Source organism: Nothobranchius furzeri, chromosome 10 (assembly GCF_043380555.1).
Source record: "Nothobranchius furzeri strain GRZ-AD chromosome 10, NfurGRZ-RIMD1, whole genome shotgun sequence".
NCBI classification, from domain to species: domain Eukaryota; kingdom Metazoa; phylum Chordata; class Actinopteri; order Cyprinodontiformes; family Nothobranchiidae; genus Nothobranchius; species Nothobranchius furzeri.
This window is the reverse complement of record NC_091750.1, coordinates 35,147,914-35,167,443: the sequence shown is the minus strand read 5'-3', so window position 1 is coordinate 35,167,443 and position 19,530 is coordinate 35,147,914. Positions and strand designations below refer to the sequence as shown.

Genomic DNA, 19,530 nt, shown 5'->3' with positions numbered 1-19,530 from the left:
CCCACCCCACACAATAACAAAGTGGTTGAAAGAAAACACACAAGCATGGACCGACACACACTCTTGCTGTTGTTAACACTCTTGTTGTGTCCCCCCCCCTTTTCCTTTCCTTTTCCTGCACAGCCCCAGACAAACAGCACCAAAAACAGCATAGTCACCAGCCCCAAAGGAAACGTCCCTTCACCTGCTCTGGTATTTACCTCCTAACCCCCCCTCTTCACCCATGTGTGTGTGTGTTTGTGTGTGTGTGTCCCTCCCTAAAACAACCCACCCTGCTCCTCTGTCCTTCTACCTATGTCTGTTTTTCTCCTCTGTCCGTCTGCCGGTTCCCGTCTTCGCCGGACGGCAGCGGTCGGGTAGGGCTTGAGTCAGCCGGTAGTGTCGGGAGACGTTTTCCCTCCTAGCAGGTGGGAGATGCTACACGGGTCCCACCCAGGTTAAAGTTCTGCTGCCGTGTCGTTTTCCTTGTAAGCTCTCTAACGGGCCATTCCCATCTGAACCTGGTCGGCCCGGCCCGGATAGCGCAGCTTGCTTACATATCTTGGTGGCCTGCCGTTTTTCAGGGTGCAACGAGGCTGACCAGGGCCAACACATCCACTGCTGACTGATAAGCCGGCTTATCGGTCAGCAAATTCACACCTTCCATTAGAGCAAGCCTCTGATTGGTGGGTAGAATCAGCCCACAGGCATGCTCAATTCATTACCGTTCATCATCATGCTGATTACCTAGAAGCTGAAAATGTCTCTGACTGCATTCCTTGCATAACTAAGCAAGGATGTGTGGCATCAACCGGGCCAGGCTGGGGCCGACTTGAGCTATCCGGACTGGGCCGACCCGGTACAGAAGGGAATGGCACATGAAACAGAACAGGTACCGGCGTGATTTACCCCCTCCCTCATGCAACATCCCCCGTCCCCGTTGTGTGACTCAGACCTAAAAGCTCTTAAAATCCATGAAGGCTGATAGATGGGGATGGAAACTTTTAGGTTTGTGGGTTAAAAACATGATTTTTTATTAGTGATCCTTTAGATGTATTAACCTGTAGCAACAACTGGAGACTCACTTATCACAGGAAACAATACAAATCATTTTAAAAACCTCAATTTCAACAAGGTCCTGGATTTAGTCCAAGCCATAAAAGATCAGATCCTGCTACTAACTCAACTACTGTATACAGAACTGTGCACAAGTTTTAGGCAGGTAAGGAAAAAGGCTGTAAACAAAGAATGCTTTCAAAGATGGAAGTGTTAATCATCAATCATCAAGGAGTTGTGAAAATATAAAAGATAAATCAAATCCATATCTGGTGTGACCACCTCACCTCCAAAACAGAGTTGGATCTTCTAGCTCCACTTGAACACAGCTGTGGAAGGAACTGGGCTGGTAGGTTGTTCCAGACTGGGAGAAGCAACCGCAGATCTTCTGTGGTTTGGGGCTTCCTTAGCCTGGCAGGCCAGACTAAATAAATGTATTATTTAGTCTGGCCACGCTCCACTGACGGCTCTCGGTTGTGGGGCGGGTTCTACCGTTGTCTTTCAAATGATCTCCACATTCCACTGGACAATGAATGCGACATACTCTTGTTTCACTCTGTTGCATCGTCCCACCCACCAGGCATATAGAGTGCCCTGATTGGCCCACAAAGCGGATAAAGCTCTGTGATTTGTTCACTAAGCAGATAGAGCACTATGATTGGCCCACCATTATGGACCAATCACAGCTCTTTATGTGTTTGAAACCCCTCTAGAGAGCTGTGATTGGCTAGCCAGAGTCCTGGTAGGAGCTGCTGAGGTTCCAATGGAGCATGCCTAGACCATTCTTTGCAAAGCAAGAATTTGGTCTAGTTCACTAAGCTAGGGCTTCCTTGCATCCTTCTGTCTCTTATCCCAGACACACTCCATGATGCTGAGATCAGGGCCCTGTGTGGGCCCCACCATCATTCCCTGGAGCCTTTTCTTCTTTACGCTGAAGATGGTTCTGAGCTACTTTGGCTAGATGTTTGGTATCACTCGCTTTACATTCTGTAAATCAATAAAAATAAACAGTATTTCTGTCTTTGTTTACAGCTTTTTTCACACCTGCATAAAACGTTTTCACAGGATTGTTAAAAACTCCCAAAAGTTTTTACAATCCTTAAAATGACTTAAAATTAACATTCAATTCAATTCAAGTTTATTTATAAGGCGCCAAATCACAACAAGAGTCATCCCAAGGACCTTCACACAGTAAACATCCCAATACAGGTCAGTTCATTAAGCCAATCAGTAAACAGTTTCCCAAAGGAACCCAGCAGGTTGCATCGAGTCACTGACTAGAGTCAGAGTCTTTACAGCAATCCTCATTTTAGGCAAGCATGCAGCGACAGTAGAGGGGAAAACTCCCGTTTAACAGGAACAAATCTGTTAAAACCCTAAACCTAACACACCCACATACAGTCACACATTCACACACACAACATATATACTAAGAAGTGTGTCTATGGCTACATTGTGATTTCTTAGTAAATATTCCATTTGGTGAGAGATAAACTTTATTGTATTTACCCTAAAATGTTATCAGGAGAGGGAGAATGTTTTAGTGGTTAGCAGCAGTGTGCTAGTCGATGGCCCCCTCCATGAGGCCACCACAGCTCAGCAGAACATCGTTGTAGCTTCTTCTGGGGAGAAAAACACCTAGAGAGAAAATAAAGTTAACAGCTGAAATAGCAGGAAATAATACAGTTAAAGAGCAGATTGTAGAAGAAAGCAGTAGAGTGTGAAAAGTGGTCAGTGTGTCCTCCAGCAGTCTAAGCCTATAGCAGCATAACTACAGAGATAACTCTGGATAATCTATCCTATTTAGATGTAGGCATGTTGGAGGCAGGGCAAGGGAGAGCCATCTTTACCGACTGTACACTCCACCTCCCTGTACTCCCCCACTTGTCCAGATTTAGGCTAACATCAGATTTTAACCATAGGCCCTATCAAATAAAAATGTTTTAAGCCTATTCTTTAAAGTAGACAAAGTGTCTGCCTCACAGACTAAAGCTGGGAGCTGGTTCCACAAGAGAGGAGCCTGATAACTAAAAGATCTGCCTCCCATCCTAAGTTTAGATATTCTTGGAACCACCAGTAGACCTGCAGTCTGAGAGCGAAGTGCTCGGTTAGGAACGTATGGAACAATCAGATCACTGATGTATGATGGAGCTTGATTATTAAGAGCTTTATATGTGAGAAGAAGGATCTTAAAATCTATTCTGAATTTTGACAGGCAGCCAATGTAGGGAAGCTAAGACAGGAGAGAATTTAGCCGTTGTTACATGCCCCCCAGTCTAGGGTATAGGGGAAGCAACATGACGGTCACAATAATGGAGGAGGCCGGTCTGCTACAGAGCAAAAAGTTTATTTGCTGAAGGTTGTGTATATAAAAAAAAGAAATGTGGGGGAAAAGAAGGGACCTGTGGGTTGACCAAATAAATGAAATAAATAAAACAAAACACACCCTAACTAAACTCTTAACCTTGAGAAAAAAAGAGAAAGAAACTCCTAACTTACTCATCTACAAAATGGTGTTCAAAAACCAGTACAAGGGAGGTACTACCCACGCTTACCTAGTGTTTTTAGACATCCAGATACTACGTGTGCAGATGTACAGGGTGCCCCATCTTACCTGGTCCACAACCTTCCCACCACATACCTGGTAGCCAGCTTTAAAAGGACTTCAGCTTCAACTTTACACTAAAGAACATGGACAAACAAGCTCTGGGCTCAAAGGCAGGATCAGAACAAAATGGCTGCCGTTTCCACCAGGTGTAGGCTGTTTAAAGGCAGGCTCTACAGCTGATTGGGCAACCAGGTACACAGCAGCCAATCACTGACAAAAAGGGAAGGCTCACCTCAGTGTAGCAGGCCACTTGAACCTGGAAAAGAAAACCGTCGTAGAAACTGCCAGCAAAAGCACTTTGCACGTAACAGCCGTCATTAATAAAATAGTCAATTATTCGTCATTTATATGAAAAATTTTATGGAAAATCTTGTGAAATTCTAACTCCCACAACTAGTGGGAATAAAACGATAAATAACCACCTCCACAAAATAAATACTTTATTTGACTTTTATTGATCAAAAAAGTTATTCTAGAAGTTATTTTGTGGAAAAATTAGCGTAACGTCAAATTAAAGTGTTGAAAAACCATAAAGTGAGCCATATGTAGGGAAAGACCCAATCATAAGGCTGGTTTTAGCTGGTTCGGTTCCGTTGTACGGTATCATTTGGGTTTATAAACTCGGGCCAGCGGCCGCGCTTCCATCATGGAGTCAGAGTTCCAGATGCTGCTCTCATGATCTCATCGGCTGTGACATGTAACACAGCTGAGCATGTAAAAATAATCTTTAATGTCTTCTAGTCCGATGACTCCGAGTGCATCGTGTGCAGCCATACGAGTGTGTGTGTGTGTGTGTGTGTGTGTGTGTGTGTGTGTGTGTGTGTGGTCAACTTTTGCACTGCATTTAACTTCTATGCTGAGTTGTTTTAGGCGTTAAAGGGCGGGTCACATTTCCGCTCCACTGAAGCTGAGAGCAGATGAGTTTTTCTCTCTGATCCTCCAAGAGGAGGGAGAGTGGGTGTGTGTGTGTGTGTGTGTGCGGGGGGGGGGGTCTCTGATCTCCGTTCGGAGCTAGTTAGTGTTCATTTGGTAAAGTCACCCCTTCATTTCAGAGTGGGGGAGGGGGCGGCCGGGTCGGGTGGAGGAACATGCAAATATCCCCGTGCGTGAGTAGGATCAAACCGGTTCTGTGCTCTCAGGTGAACTTCTGCCTGAATAAAACAACGTGGTTGAATTGCACCGACATGACGTCAGCAGTAAACACCACATGATGATGATGATGATGATGATGATGACATCCCGCCATCGGCATTCACACCCTCCTGATGTGCAAACCCCAGGTACTTTGTTTTCTCACATCATCATCATCTTCCAAGTTGCCATCAGTGCGTACGTCCCTGGGAGACGGTTGCCTTGACGACGCCAGGAGCATCACCAAGAGAGACAGCTAATGATTGGTCATCACAGAGGTGTCGCTTCCTGGGGGGTGGGGGGGTGGGGGGGGGGGGGGGGGAGACGAGTGGCGCAGAGGATACGGCGGCCGCCGATGGGTCCTGATTTACAGTGAAGTCTGCATACAGCTGAAGAACAAGATGAGCGAGTCATCAGCAGCCGGAGCCTGCCGTAGAAAGAAGAGAACGTTAATAAGAACACGACAGTCAAGTGCTGGTGTTGGAGGGAGCCGCTAACGGTACAAGATGGTCTCTTCAGAAGAGCCGAAGAAGATAGAAGAATGTGTGAAGCAGGATGAGAGACGGCTCTTTACGGGGCCGGTGTGTGCCGAACAGAAAACCAGAGACGACCTGGCTCCATGAAAGGGTCGCCACCCTGCAGACGGCCCTCAGATTATTCTGATGTCTTCAGAAGGAATCCCGAAGCGACGCTGGCCTCTGGTGATTCAGCGCCTCTCAAGACGTCGAGCCTCGTGTTGATCTATGTCACAGCACAATTTATTCACAGTGCATGGGTTGGCTGATCCGTCTCTTTGGTTTGGTTCTGTGATATTTTTCACAGCACATGATTCATGCACATTTGCTTCATTTAAGATGTAGAGTTTCAGAATGCTGCACGCATAGACGGCTGGCTCGGAAATAAAAGATTGATTCTCTGCAGCAAAAAGTCAAGATGAATTAAAATTCAGATGGATAAAAAAGTAAAACGCCACAACATTTAGTGCAGTGTGCAGTCTCTCTAAATATTAGATGAGAATGAGTGTTTTTGTTATTCATGTTGTGCGGGACTGTTTGTACTGTTGGAGATGTGTTTTTAGTCAGGCGTTAGTGTAAGTGGTTCATATCCGTGACGGGATGGTAACCAGATGGTGCGACGTGCTCGCCGTAGACGCTTCGGTAGGAATCGTGGCGTCGTTTCTGTTATCCGGATTCTAAATGATGGTTTTCCGCTCATCCGCCCACTCTTAAGGTCCTGGTGTCGGGGCCGGGGAGGGGGGCCTTTCCTCCTTTACAAGCACTTTCTATTCATCCAACATTCATGTTTCTCTTTGTCTTCTTTTTCTTTTGGAATTTTGTCCCATTTCTTCCTACGTTTATGTCAAATTCTGCTCTCTTCCTTTTCCCTTCCTGTCTTACTTTTACTCCATCTTCTTCCAACTCCCCTCCTCTTCCTCCAGGAGCCTCAGACAACTGTCATCCATAATCCAGCGGACGGGACTAAGGTATTCTTCATCCCCCAGTCCTGAGCCTGCTCCTCATCCTTCTTTGTCATTCTCCTCTTCCTTATCTTCTCCTGTCCTTTTTTTAACATGCATTTGTGAGTGCACCTTTGCATTGACTGTTTATATACGTGTGTGTGTGCGTGCGTGCGTGCGTGCGTGCGTGTGTTTTCTTTGGATCGGTTGGTTCTTTGAGTCCTAATTTGCACGTCCTACAGTTCTGGGACACCGTTTAAAGATGAGCCGAGTCTCTGCAGGCGCATTTGTTGAGTTAAAACGGTTTATATCAGCTTTTGCCATTCTCTACTTGAATCTGTACACAAGATGCACAAAACTGCACGAGTGTGCATTAAAGCTTTTCTTCCTCGACACAATTAAGCGTCCTAAGACGTCTTTGTGTTTTAATAAAGTTGTGATTTGAACAAAAGGTAAATGTTGAGGTTGCGTTTGAAATTCAGTCGGCATATCCGAGCATTTCAGGAGGATTTAAAACGTCGTGAGCCGCAGACGTTTCAGCCTTTTCCTCTCCTCTTCTCAGGCCACCGGCTGCTCTTTTACAGGCTATAAAAACCACTTACGTGCTCGTGATGCTGTCGGTGCACGTGCACACCTCTAATCAGGCCGTCTCAACGCCCCTGTACGTGCAGGGGAATGTAGACCCATTTAATCTGCTAATTGGAAATCAGAAACTCCTCTGGCGAATGCTTTCAAAGAGAGAGACGTGCCGGCAGACAGACGGGTGGATAAATATAACCGAATGAGCGGCTTCTCTTCTGTTTTCTGTGATGGGAGGAGAAGCTCCTCCGGTTGAGGAGGCGGGAGACGAGGGCCCTTATCAGATGCACACGCTGAGCCTTTGTGAGTTTGGTCTTGATGAGAAGAGAAAAGTCGAAAATAGACTTGGGACGGTGTGGTGTGGCGGTATGTCCAGGGTATCCGCGGGTCCTTAAAAAGTCTTAAATTAGCTTTTCCAAATTTAAGGCCTTAAAAATCCTTAAAAATGACAAATAACCCTTAAATACAGTTTCCAAAGGTCTTAAATGACCAAATACCCAATAAACAAGATATTTTTATTTCTATAAAATTTTCGTGAATTTCTAGTTAGTGTTCAGCGTTTTATGTGCATCATATTTGCGTAAGCGGAACCGTACACATTCAGTTGGTTGTGAAAGGGGGCTATTTTTAGATGAGCACATTAGCTGGTTAAGCTAGTGGGAGCTTGTACCATGGGGAAGTGCAAGTTTAATGGTAACCGGATGGCTAATCCCACGTTCGTGACGTGGTTAGCACCAGTTTCAGGCAATAGCTGGAAATTATAGCTCAAATGAAATTTTAAAAAATAGCTTAAATTTGGTCAAAGTGGCCTTAAAAAGTCTTAAAAAGTCTTAAATCTGGCTCCCTTAAACCTGCAGATACCCTGTATGTTTTTAACTGATGTTTGCCCAAAGCTCTGATTTTGGCGTGTGCTTGTGAGATCATCCCACACGAGTTTGGACTCGATGTAAGAAATGTTCTCGGGTGAAGATGCCACATGGGAATGTAAGCTGTACCCACTGCTGGCCCTTCTTCTGCCTGTAGGAGTAAAACGTCTCTGCCCCATTTGTGAAAGCTCGTTTTATGTGTATCCTGCTGCATTTTTCCCTGAGTTCTGCCGTGATCCAACACAGCCTGACCGTCCGCCTCTTGTTTCCCCAGGAGTCGTCGGACAGCAGCAACACCACCGTGGAGGACGAGGACGTGAAAGGTGAGACTGCACAATCACAAAAGGGTTTTCAAAGTGGCCATTTTCAGAGCTGTGGGCGGCCGTGTTGTTCTGCCGCGGTGGCTGAAAACGGGGTATTTATGCGTTTGGAGCCACGACTTGGCGCTCGAACCAAACTGTTTTGGTGCTGCGGCCAACTCGTGTAAGTGCAAACACTAAAAGCATCACGAAGAACAACAAAAGGCTTAAAAGTGGTGTAAAAGCTGTTCTGTTCCTGTGATCAGATAGCAGTTATGGTTTTGCCACAGCTTCTGTTGTTTCTGAGCCTCAGGGCAGAAATGCGTCATGGCGTCTCCTCTAACGCAGTTATATTCATTGAACATGTGCAGTCGGTTTTAAACGAAATAAAAAGCTTCCTGTTTGTTTCATTTCTGTGTAAACAGACAGAAAAATCCTGCAGAACTGCTCTGCAGATGAAGTTTGAGTTCGTTAACCTTTTACTGACCCCCTGTGGAGTCCGGATGCACTGCCTGTGTGATTGTGTCTCTGAGAGGTGAAGTCTCCGAACGCCGTCGCGGCTTTCCTCCTCAGAAAGTGCTTGTTACCCAGGAAAACCAGCACGCGTGTCTGAGGGGTGCTCGTTAGCCGCTGCCATGCAGAAAACTTCCCCTCGCTCTTTTGTTCCGACTCATTTTTTCTTATCGTCTTGTGAGGTTCAGCCTCCATTCATCCACGCCGGCGCAGTCGAACGCCCCTCTTTCTTCACATCTCAGCCGAGCACTGTGTCTAAATGGGGTCACCAATGCATCGCTGCAGTGCCGAGAACGCAGAACATCCTGTCTCCTCCGCCGCCTCACAGAGGTCTTTACTCCTAGCAGCCGCCGCAGATGCATCACAGACCTTTTAATCATAATAATAATACATTTTATTTGACAGCGCCTTTCAGGACACCCAAGGACACATGGGGAAAAAATAATAAAGCAAGTTGAACCGTACAGAAATATATCAAAACACGAGGATGCTAACATTTAAAACTATGTGGTAAACAGGTAGGTTTTGAGTTTTGATTTAAAACGTGCGAGAGAGTGAGCAGGGCAAGAGAATTCCAGAGGTGGGGAGCAGAGCGGCTGAATGCTCTGCTCCCCGTGGTGACGAGGCGAGCGGGGGAGCCGAGAGTTGAGGAGCAGTAGAGGAACGAAGAGCGCGGACAGGAGTGGTGATGTGAATGAGATGAGAAATGTAGGATGGATCCAGGTTATGGAGAGCTTTGAATGTGATGGGCAGCCAATGAAGTTGTTCCAGGATGGGGGTGATGTGATGAGGTGATGGAGTCCTAGTCTGCAGGATGTGGGAAGATCTTCCTCTTGTTTGAAGACACGTTAACTCTTGAGATGGCGAGATGGTTGCCAAACGTGGAGACCTTTCTGTGATTTTTGTTTACGAGTTTGACCTATGACCTTTGCATAAAGGCTACAGAGTTCCCAGTAAGCTTTATTAAAACTGGTCTAAATAGAAGCTTATTAGGCGTTTCAGATGGAGCGACCAGATAATTAAACAGCTTGTTGAATAAATCAACAGGGTCGCCGAAAGTGCTACAAAAAGAAGAAAAGGTGCAAATTAGCTGCAGAAATAAACGTTGAAGCTACAAAAGGCTCATTATTCTACAGACAGACAGAGTTTAAACGTTAAGTGTGTCGTTTGTCGGGTCAAGAAGATGAAGAAGGGCTGAAGCACACACGGAGAGCAGCTCTTCTGATGCTAGTGTTTAGTAATGCATCGGTGTTTATGCAAGGCAACGCATGGAAATCTGGAAACAGACAATTACTAGAATAAAAATTTTGACCACCCTCTGCTCCGCCACCACTCCCCTCTGGCAGGAGCAGGGCGGGAGGGGGAGTCTTGGCGTGGGAGTCGGCACTAAAAGGGGAGGCCTAAATTTAACCCCGGTGGCAGAAAGCAGAGACGAGCTGCCCAGGGAGGTGATAGTGAATACACGCCGCTCTGCTAGCGCCACCCCTGGATGGTTTTCATCTCACGCAGCAGGTCTATGTGTCTTAAGATACAAAGAGGGCGACGGTGCAGAGAGAACTCCAGAAGCCAGGTGAGTGCGGGGGGGGGGGGGGGGGGGGGGGGGCACGTGTTCGTGTCTCGCTGCTCTTTGTGGGATCTGGTCAGGTTGGTGCTGGACAGCTGGTCGGTAACCCTGCCTCGCTCTGGCTTTTAGGGGGTGTGCGCTCGTCTGTTGGCGGTATCTTTTCTTTCCAGCACAAGTTTCTGCTTTATTTGTGGATCCTGAAGTCGTTTAGTTGGATTTGGGTTTTAGGGATGGTCCGTCAATCCAACTCAACCGTTTCCCACCGTTTCATCCCATTTCCTTGTTCCGCTCACATTCCTGGCTATGTCCTCTCTTGGTATTGTCGTCCCATTCTCATGTCTCATCTCTGTGTGTGTGTGTGTGTGTGGTCAGGAAAGAGCGTAGACAACTCGCTTAAGGGTCAGTCCAGCACCAGCTCCCAGCCCGACAGCTCCTCAGCAGCTGTCCACTGTAAGTCAGCACGGCCGGCCAAACGCCCCCGGAACCACCAGATCCACTGCTCGCTGTTGACTAAACCGCTCGGTGTGTGTTTTCCATTCAGTCCTTGTCCTTGCACGGTATTAAAAGCACACATCTGCTGCTACCTAGCGCCGCCAAATCCCCGGGGTACCCTGACTCCATGCAGAGTCGGAGTGAGCTGCATGTCTGAGATTTGACTTTTACAGAGTAAGAAACTATTCACATAAATGCTTTAAATGATTTAAACCCTAAATCTAGCGCCTCCTAACTGTGTGATCTTGTTAACACGTCGTCTCTCTCTTATGGGCTAACATGAAACAGCAACATCCTGATCTGTGTTGCTATTTCTGACATTTTGAAGCGTGAATGTTGACCCGAGGTTTGGTTGAAAGCTCTAATTTGACCCTCAGTAACCTTCTCTATCGCTCCTCGCTTGTTGGCCCGCTGATCCGAGTGCTTCCTCGGCGTTGTGCGCACCCTCCCATCTAAATGTCCCCCTCCTCCCTGAATTCAGCTGCTGCGAAGTTTACAGACCTGCTGGGCTCGGTGCGTCGGGGCTCTGGGCCCGTTCCCGACGGAGAAGGGAGATCCAGCACTCCGCCTCCCGCCCCCTGCCCTGCACACCCCCCCGCCGTCCCCATGCAGAGTAAGTTGGCTAGAGCACAAACAGGCAGAACAATAGATGACCTCTAAACGAGAGTTTTATTCAATCAGACGGCATCTGCCTCGCCTCTGATGCTGCGTGATGGGGGGGGGGGGGGGGGGCAGAGTCACAAAACAAGGTCCTCCAGGGTTAAAACTGCTTCTTATCGACTAAATTTAATGATTATTTTGCTCCGATTCAGGCAAGAAGCTCAGACGTTTGATTAAGAGCGGTTTTAAATGAAGAAATATGAAGTAAAGCTGATTAAAATGGCATTAATACAGTTAAGAGATGCTAAATTTGACATCAAGTGGAGTCAGAAGTTTAGAAATGATCAGAACGATTTCCTGATGATGGCATTTTTTACACAAAAGTTTTTATTTGTTTGTTTTTGTTGATATTTTTCGTTCTTTTGATCTGTTCCTGTGCTCTTTTACACCTTCTGTCATCTCTTCATCCACCCATCCTCAGTGTCCCGGCTCACAGACCTGGTAAGCGGCGTCCGCAGGGCTCCGCCAGCTCCCGCCGCCTCCGAAGGCGCGCCGGTGCCGAGCGCCACGCCCACTCTGTCAGTTGCACAAGCCACTCCCCCTCCTGCCTCTCACTCTCTCTCCAGCCCTCCCTTGTCTTCCTCTCAGAGTGAGTAAGGAGCACGAAGCTCCTCCCCCTGTATGCATGGTAGCCAATCAGGAGGCATGATCCCAGGACTTATGGACTTTTGTGGGTAGACTAGCGTTCTCCGCTGCTGGATAAATGGCATCTGATGGTCGTTCTTGTCGCTCTTGGGCCTGAGTAACACTCTGCGTGTTCCGCTGCAGACGGACCGGTGACTGGCATGGTTGGTTTTGACTCGTTAACTCATCGGTGACCTTGTTGTGATGCTGTCTGAGGCGTCGACACTTGAGTGCTTGAGTGGCATCTGTTTGTCTGATTGGGTGAACAAAGGAAACAGACCAACTCCCCTCCATGATGTCATCGATTAGCTCAGATTCACCTCTCTCTCTCTCTCTCTCTGCAGCACGTAAACAAGAAATCATCAAGATCACCGAGCAGCTGATCGAGGCCATCAACAACGGAGACTTTGACGCATACGCGTGAGTCCGGCTCTGGGGGACGTGTCGTGTCTGATGTAGGGTTTGGCGTCTGGAATGACGCCTGATGGTTTTGTCTGCAGTAAGATCTGTGACCCCGGGCTGACCTCGTTCGAGCCGGAGGCGCTGGGAAACCTGGTGGAAGGAATGGATTTCCATAGATTCTACTTTGAAAACCGTAAGAGAAACAGGAAGTAAACAGGAAGTGTGTCGCTGCTTCTGGAACAGCCTGACACTGAAACTCCTTCTGACGTCATACGCACCTGTTTGTTTTTTTCCTCTCTAGTGTTGGCCAAGAACAACAAGCCCATCCACACCACCATCCTGAACCCTCACGTCCACCTGATCGGCGAGGACGCCGCCTGCATCGCTTACATCCGCCTGACTCAGTTTGTGGACAACCAGGGTCGGCCGCGGTCCAGCCAGTCGGAGGAGACGCGCGTCTGGCATCGCAGAGACAGCAAGTGGCAGAACATCCACTTCCACTGCTCAGGCGCCCCAGCTGCGCCTCTCCAGTGAGGTACGGACCACCGAACCGGGACAGAGCCGCTGTTGGTACAAGATCTGCTCGGGTGCAAGATCGGCTCGGGGTCCTTCGACTGCCGATGACGTCAAAGTACGGCAAACCCACTCGGACAAAATACACATCTTTATACTGTTGGAAAGAATTTAGCAGTTTCGTTATTAAAATAATGTTTCTTATGACGTAAGTTTGTGTTTATAATGGTATTTGTAAAATAAAACACTATGTTGTATTCATAATGTTGAACTCCTCTTTGAGCACATCCCTTGAAGGATCATAGGTATTAGCAACACCTGTGAAATTGTATTTGCAGGATAGAAGTGTGTCCCGTTTATTGAAGTATTTTGTGTTTAGAGTTTTTGACGTCTTGTCCATGCGTAGTTCAGTTACGCTCATAGCTGCTAGCCAAAACTCTGGAGTTAAAAGTTTTCTGGCTTTACTAAAATACCTGTCTGTACTTATTTGATTGATGGTAGTTTTACTTTCTATTAGACTCCAAATGTAATCATTTGGCACGTTTCTCATTCATAATTTGTAAGAATGTAATCGGTGATATTAGCATTAGCATTCCTATGGGTTTTTCCATGTATATTAGCATTGCGCTAACCACTCGCTGCCAAATTGCAGCCTTTGCCATTAGAAAATCTCCTTTTGTCACATTGCATTTTAATTGCACATGCAGTTAATCGTTCAGCCCTAATATACATGCAGCTCTATGCTAAAAGTGTATTTTCAAAGAGGTAATGATGAATTTCTTTGTAAAAGTTGTCCATCTTTCCAACAGAAAGATTTGCCTGGACCAACGTAACGTGATTACGTAACTTCCGTAAGGTTCATGTTCAGCCAATCAACTACTTTGACGTCATCGGCAGTCGACGGACCCCGAGCCGATCTTGCACCCGAGCAGATCCTGTACCGACACCGGCTCATCCCTTTAGAAACAGAAACGTGTTGGAATAAAACCAGAGTTGTTGCTGGTAAATTCACTTTTGGATGCTTTTATTAGTCGAAACGTCAGCGTTGTTTACAGTTGTTTTAGTTTGGTGGAGTGTTTGGCTTCAAAAGGGCCTAAAAGTGACTGACTTTTAAAAAAAAAATTTACTTTTATTTCAGTCAAAATGTATGAAATAGACAAACAAATACAACTTACATTAACATATTGAAAAAAAACATTTGAATGAAAAGGAGCAGATAGAAGAAAAAATCTTATAATTTTTGCCCCTTTTTACGAAATAAAATTATCCGTCAAACAAACACAGTATAACCTGAGTCACTTTCTAATATTTTCATGTCTAATCATTGACATTATAATTCTCCTTTTCATAATTACTAAATACATTAGATTTTATACATTTTTTAAATATAGCAAGTGAAGTTGATTCTTTAAATTCCCCGTTAACGGCGTTCCGCAATCTTACACCATTTACAGGAATGTTACATTCCCTAACTTTGGTTCTGAATCTAGGTTTCTCAAAGACATCAGTTCCTTTTAACGCGTACCCACTTACTCTCTTACAGTTTTTCTCAGTCGCTTTGGTGCGTTTCTCAGAACACTGTTAACATTTGCACAGCAGTTAGTGCATTTCTCAAAACAATTAGTGCAAACTGCAAAACCTAGTGCAAAAGCACGTCACATGCTCAAAATTGATAATCCATTCCTCAAAAGCAAGTATTCATGTCAATGAAACTGTCGGTGCCATCAGAATGAAAAGTCTTGACACCATCTCTATGAACAAGATAGTCAAATGGCTTTGTCATGTTTTCACTGTGACCGTTTATAATTTCAGTGTTTTCCATTGCAAGAATATTTGGTGACACCAGAAAATGCTCAAGACAGCACTATGCCCGACTTGTACAGCAATTTGAAATGTGCAGTAAAGTTACTGTAGATGTTAATGGGAGTTTGGGGAGTAACTGAGACACTGAATACGTACGTTTTACATTTTTACTGTATAGAAGTGTTTGTAATTCTACAGCATTGTGCAAAAGAAAATATGCTCCAGTCACTTGTTTACTGTAGAATACATGTAAACAAAAAATCACCCTTTTGGTAGAGCTGTGCACAAATGTGAACAATATACAGTACATGTAACAGTACATACAGTATTGCACAGTACTGTAACATACAGGTACAGTAAATCATTCTGGCACATCCAGACGTTCCTGTCTGCCTGGCCACATATTTTCATCTACATCACAGCGGATGTCGTCCCTCGCAATGCAGCGAGGAAAGTATCTCCTGGAGTGGAGAAGTATACAGAAGTATAGAAATGGTACACACTAGCTCCTGCTCAGTTCATATATGCTTGCCAATTGAGGATTCACCTCCTCACGAGTGACAGATGAAATTCACCTGTGATCGATTGTTCAATTTAGGAGACATTTCCAGAATAAAATGATAAAGAAAGGTATAGAATTTGCTTGACAGATGACTGATATTTGACATTTGATAACTAGTTCAACAATTTTGTGTGTAATGACTCAAGCAATGAAAGTAAGACTATTAGTTTTATTGAGAACGACTATTCAGCATCCATAAGTATAATTCATTTTGAGTGACATGACATAAGCAAATGGAAATGTCAAAAAACAGCAGAGAAATGTATGAAAGCAACTGATACATGTCCAAAATCATTTGCAGTTTGTTCAGAGAAAGGAGAAATTGCTACTATGATGTGCACAAATGACTAAATGTTGTGGAGGTTGAACTAATAGTTATGAGAATTTTAATTCTGATCTGAGAAACGCACCAAAGCCACTGAGAAAAACTGTATGAAACATTTCCTGAATATTAGTTGGTAGATTATTCGCTCTGTACATTATTTGCAATATTTTCCACTCTACCAAGTCAGGAAATTTCAGTATTTAGTATCTAATAAATAATTAGTTAGTGTGATCTCTATAGTTACTGTTATTAATGATTCTCAATGCTCTTTTTTGCTAAATGAACAACGGTTTGCAGGTGGCTCCCCAAATTTCTAAACAATAAAATAAATATGGTTCAACCAGTGAGTGATACTATGCTAACAACCCCGACACTTGACTCTATATAATACACCTATGGCTTTGGCCATTTTCCCCTTTATATAACCTACATGTGATTTCCACGTGAGACTCTCATCCAACATGACTCCAAGAAATTTGGTTTCTTTTACTCTGAATTTCCATTCCATCTATCAGATAAAGACTTCCTGTTTATTTATTTTTTCATTACGGTTTCATCAGCACAATTTTTTATGCCACAAGTTAAACTTTAGTGCAGTTTTAACTAATTGATGTAAAAATGTTTGTCTCGTTTAGGGCTTTCTGGCCATGACTTTAGGTTTTATACTTTTTTGATTATGTTTGGTCCGTTAAAAACGGATTTAAAATCCACAGATGCACTGATATGAGACGTTGGGCCGATACCGATATTGTTGCTCTCCAGTTTTTGTTGTTCAGCCATGTGTTTGTTCTTTAGGTTTTTATTTGTTTTTTATTGTTTTTCTTCTGACTTCTAACCCCGGTTTCACTCTGCAGGCATCAGCGGAGCGGCTCACTCGCGGACTTCAAAGCGGTCCTTTTCACACCGTTGACGTGTTCTTACTGTGTCTGGTTTCTAATTCCAGTTTTGGTCCTTTTCACACCGGGAGAGTCTGGGCCGCGGCACGGCTTCCTCGCTGCGCCTCGCCGTTCCCGCGAGATTCTAAAATCCCTCGAGACTTCCGACACCTTCCTCGTGGAGAGACCACAACCCCCGCTAGGAATCGCACCGTTGCACTTCTTGACAGAAACTGGTGGTGCACAAAGCCGTTCGGTCACATGATTTAAGTTACATGTAACATCGCATCGTTGCATTTTATTTTGAAAATAACCGGGGATTTTACACTGAAACCGTGTGGTTTCCTGTCTCGCACTGTGTGAACTGCGGAAATTGACGTGTCCCAGAAACGGCTCACGGGAAAAAAATTGAACTCAATCCTGTGTTTAGCGGCGTGGCGCGGCGAGGCGTGGCGCGGCACGCCGCTTCTGGGACGCGCCTTGAAATTGCTGCATTGCTGCTGGTTTGAAACACTCCATAGACTATAATTGGACTGAAGCGGTGCCGCGCCGCTGATGCTTGCCGTGTGAAACCGGGACAACGCTCAGGGAGGTTTTCACCAAAGTCTGTTTTTTATATCTCTTCTTTTTCAGGGTTAAACGCTTTAGTTGTGTCTGTCAGGAGTGATGCTGGAGAGAGAAGAGGAGGAGGGATGACAGGACACCACCTGTGTTGACTTGGGGGGCCGAGTGCCCTCCCCGTAGGCCCCCTGGCATCCCCCCCACCACCACAGCTGTCCCCCGCCGCCCGGCTTCTTCCTCTTCTCTCCAGCTCACCGGATGTTTGATTTGTGGTCGGAGGGGGAGGGCGGGGGTGTAACTCCTCCTTCCTGTGGTCCCCCCCCCCCCCACCCCCCCCCCCCCCGTTGTCCTCCTGTGAATCCACACGTGTGACATAAACACTGCACTGGACATACAGTATGTACAGTTTTAAGTAAAACCTATAATTATCATTATTATTGTTATTATTATTAACCCTTTAAGACCCAACACATTAAATCATATTAAAAACACTCATTTATTAAAATTTTAAACATTTGATTGGTAATGATAATTATTAACTTTCATATTAAACGTATCAAGCAATTCTATAATAACACAACAATAATTATACTAAATAAAAGTCCCACGTGACACTTGAGGACATAAATAATCCCTGAGCAGAAACCCTTAAAAGGTTTAAGTCTGCAGATTGTTTAGAAATGTGTGTGTCGCATACGATACAGCGGGCCTTACATTAATATTAATATTATTATTGTTGCACATTTGTAATTGTACATGTCATTTATATAATTCAGAACCCTTGATGCTAGTGGTTTTTAGAGTTGAAGGAAGTCTTTTTGTTTAAACTTTCTAAGGAAGCATGTTTTATCTCCCCTTATTAACAGTGGTTGTTTATTTTATTTATTTTTAGTTTATTGTGATTATTAGGTGGAGAAGGATGTTGAAAGTTTTGTAATTAGCTTCTTGTTGGTTGGCTATAACGCTGCACCTAAATTCACAGACAAGTTTTTGTTTTAGCTCGTTTTTTTGTTTCTTTTTTGTCCATTTTTGGAATCGGTGTGTTAGGTGGGCGTTATCTGAGAATACGAAGTGTGTGCATGTGTGTGTGCGTGCGTGTGTGTGTGTGAGGATGTAGGCCAGACATGCAGCGGTTGTTTTTCTCTTGCCGTTTTATTCGTCACCTGCTGTTGTTTCCTCGCTGCATTTTAAGCTGCGTTTAACTCAGCAGCGTTAAAACACAATAATATATAATAATATTAATATAGATTTTATTTATTTGCTCTGATTTTACCCGTAAAAATTAGAAAATACTTTCGATTATTTTAGTTTTTAAATTTCTTGACGGTTAAATTAAAATGAAGCGGCTGTAGTTTATTTTTATTACAATACACAGCTTCACCAGTAGGTGTCAGTAAAGAGTAAAAGCACTGAAGCTTAAAGAGCAAGTCACCCCCTGCCAGATTCTTACTCCGCTCCCACTTCTTGTTTGAAAAATGCAACAAATGCTGTTGCCTAGCAGACCGAGAGGGCGGAGCCGCTAACAAATTCACACACACACACACAGGCTCACAACGACATTGTGACATCATATGGTACCAGCTAACGTTCTAGAGTACCTCTTAGCCAATAGCGATGGCAGATTTAAATTCAACTGCAGTGCAGCGTTTTTACCTGACAACGGCACAACACTGACAGTTTTAGGCAGAAAGTTTAAATTTGAACTAAAATGCACTAAAGTACTAAACTATTGACGACACGTGTCTGCAGCACGATTAGACACTCATTTATAAAGTTTATCAGGAAAAACATGTTGATTTGGGGGGTGACTTGCTCTTTAAACAGCGAAACTGAGCTTTGGTGAAATCACACATCTAAGTCATTTATTTTCAAAAATAAAATGAGCATAGGAGCCTTTTCTGTGCATCTGGACCAGTTTTTAATTCATTATTTCAGAACAAAAAGAATTTTATGTTCCCAGTTAGAAGAGTGTGATTTTTGCCCCGTTTCCCCCGTTTGAGAACAGTTTTCTAAAACACACCGAGCCTTTTAGGCCTGACGAGTATTACCTTGGGCTCACTGAATTTTATTATTTTGGCGTCTGTGCCTCAAAACCGGCGAGGATTCACCATCGGTGGCTCCTGTTGTTGCTAGGAGACCCTCGCAAGGCTCTGGTTCAGAAAATCTGAGGTATTTTTAACCTGTTGGGATCGCAGGGCCCTGACTAGAACATGACAGCCTGTTTTGGTTGTTTTTTAAATTGAAGCACTAGACGTTAGATTTCTGAAGCCATAAGAGCAGCCGGCTGGAGGCAAGAGGCTCCTACTGAGGCCAGCATCAGTTATGATCTGGGAAGGGTGTGTTTGCTTCGTAATGTCTTGTACTCAAGTGAGTGTGTGTGTGTGTGTGTGTGTGCGTGCACTAACATGTAAATGTGTTGCTTTAGTTTCTCTACAAGCCCAAGAAGAGGTTTTAGAGTTTAATTTGAGGTGCAAGGAGAGGGCTTATTTTATTTTTACTTTCCTAGAGGACTAATGGGTCCCCTGCCTTCGCCGCAGGTCTTTGTTTTTGTTGTTTTTATTATTTGGTTAAAGTGTTATCAGCCTTTCGTGGCATTAAGTGCTTGTGCCAGGGGCGGCCGGGTGGAGCAGATGGACTTTGCAGCACTGATTTCTGATCAGCT

General features: G+C 44.8%; 1 protein-coding gene across 50 annotated transcripts in view; it reads left to right on the top strand.

Moving 5' to 3' along the window:
• The window catches only part of camk2b1 (calcium/calmodulin-dependent protein kinase (CaM kinase) II beta 1), a 92,505-nt gene extending 75,366 nt beyond the window's left edge, over positions 1 to 17,139 (top strand). For 11 of the 50 annotated variants that reach the window (XM_015960483.3, XM_054730281.2, XM_070555561.1 and 8 more), the window contains 10 exons: positions 124 to 192; positions 6,213 to 6,257; positions 7,950 to 7,998; positions 10,424 to 10,501; positions 11,025 to 11,156; positions 11,625 to 11,792; positions 12,172 to 12,247; positions 12,328 to 12,422; positions 12,531 to 12,764; positions 16,941 to 17,139. In XM_015960483.3, coding sequence (XP_015815969.1) covers positions 124 to 192; positions 6,213 to 6,257; positions 7,950 to 7,998; positions 10,424 to 10,501; positions 11,025 to 11,156; positions 11,625 to 11,792; positions 12,172 to 12,247; positions 12,328 to 12,422; positions 12,531 to 12,763 — 945 coding nt within the window. In that variant the 3' untranslated portion in view covers position 12,764; positions 16,941 to 17,139. The remainder of the gene's footprint in view (positions 1 to 123; positions 193 to 6,212; positions 6,258 to 7,949; positions 7,999 to 10,423; positions 10,502 to 11,024; positions 11,157 to 11,624; positions 11,793 to 12,171; positions 12,248 to 12,327; positions 12,423 to 12,530; positions 12,765 to 16,940) is intronic. The other 39 variants (XM_015960500.3, XM_015960498.3, XM_015960493.3 and 36 more) reach the window with 7 other exon arrangements.
• Positions 17,140 to 19,530: the final 2,391 nt, after the last annotated feature.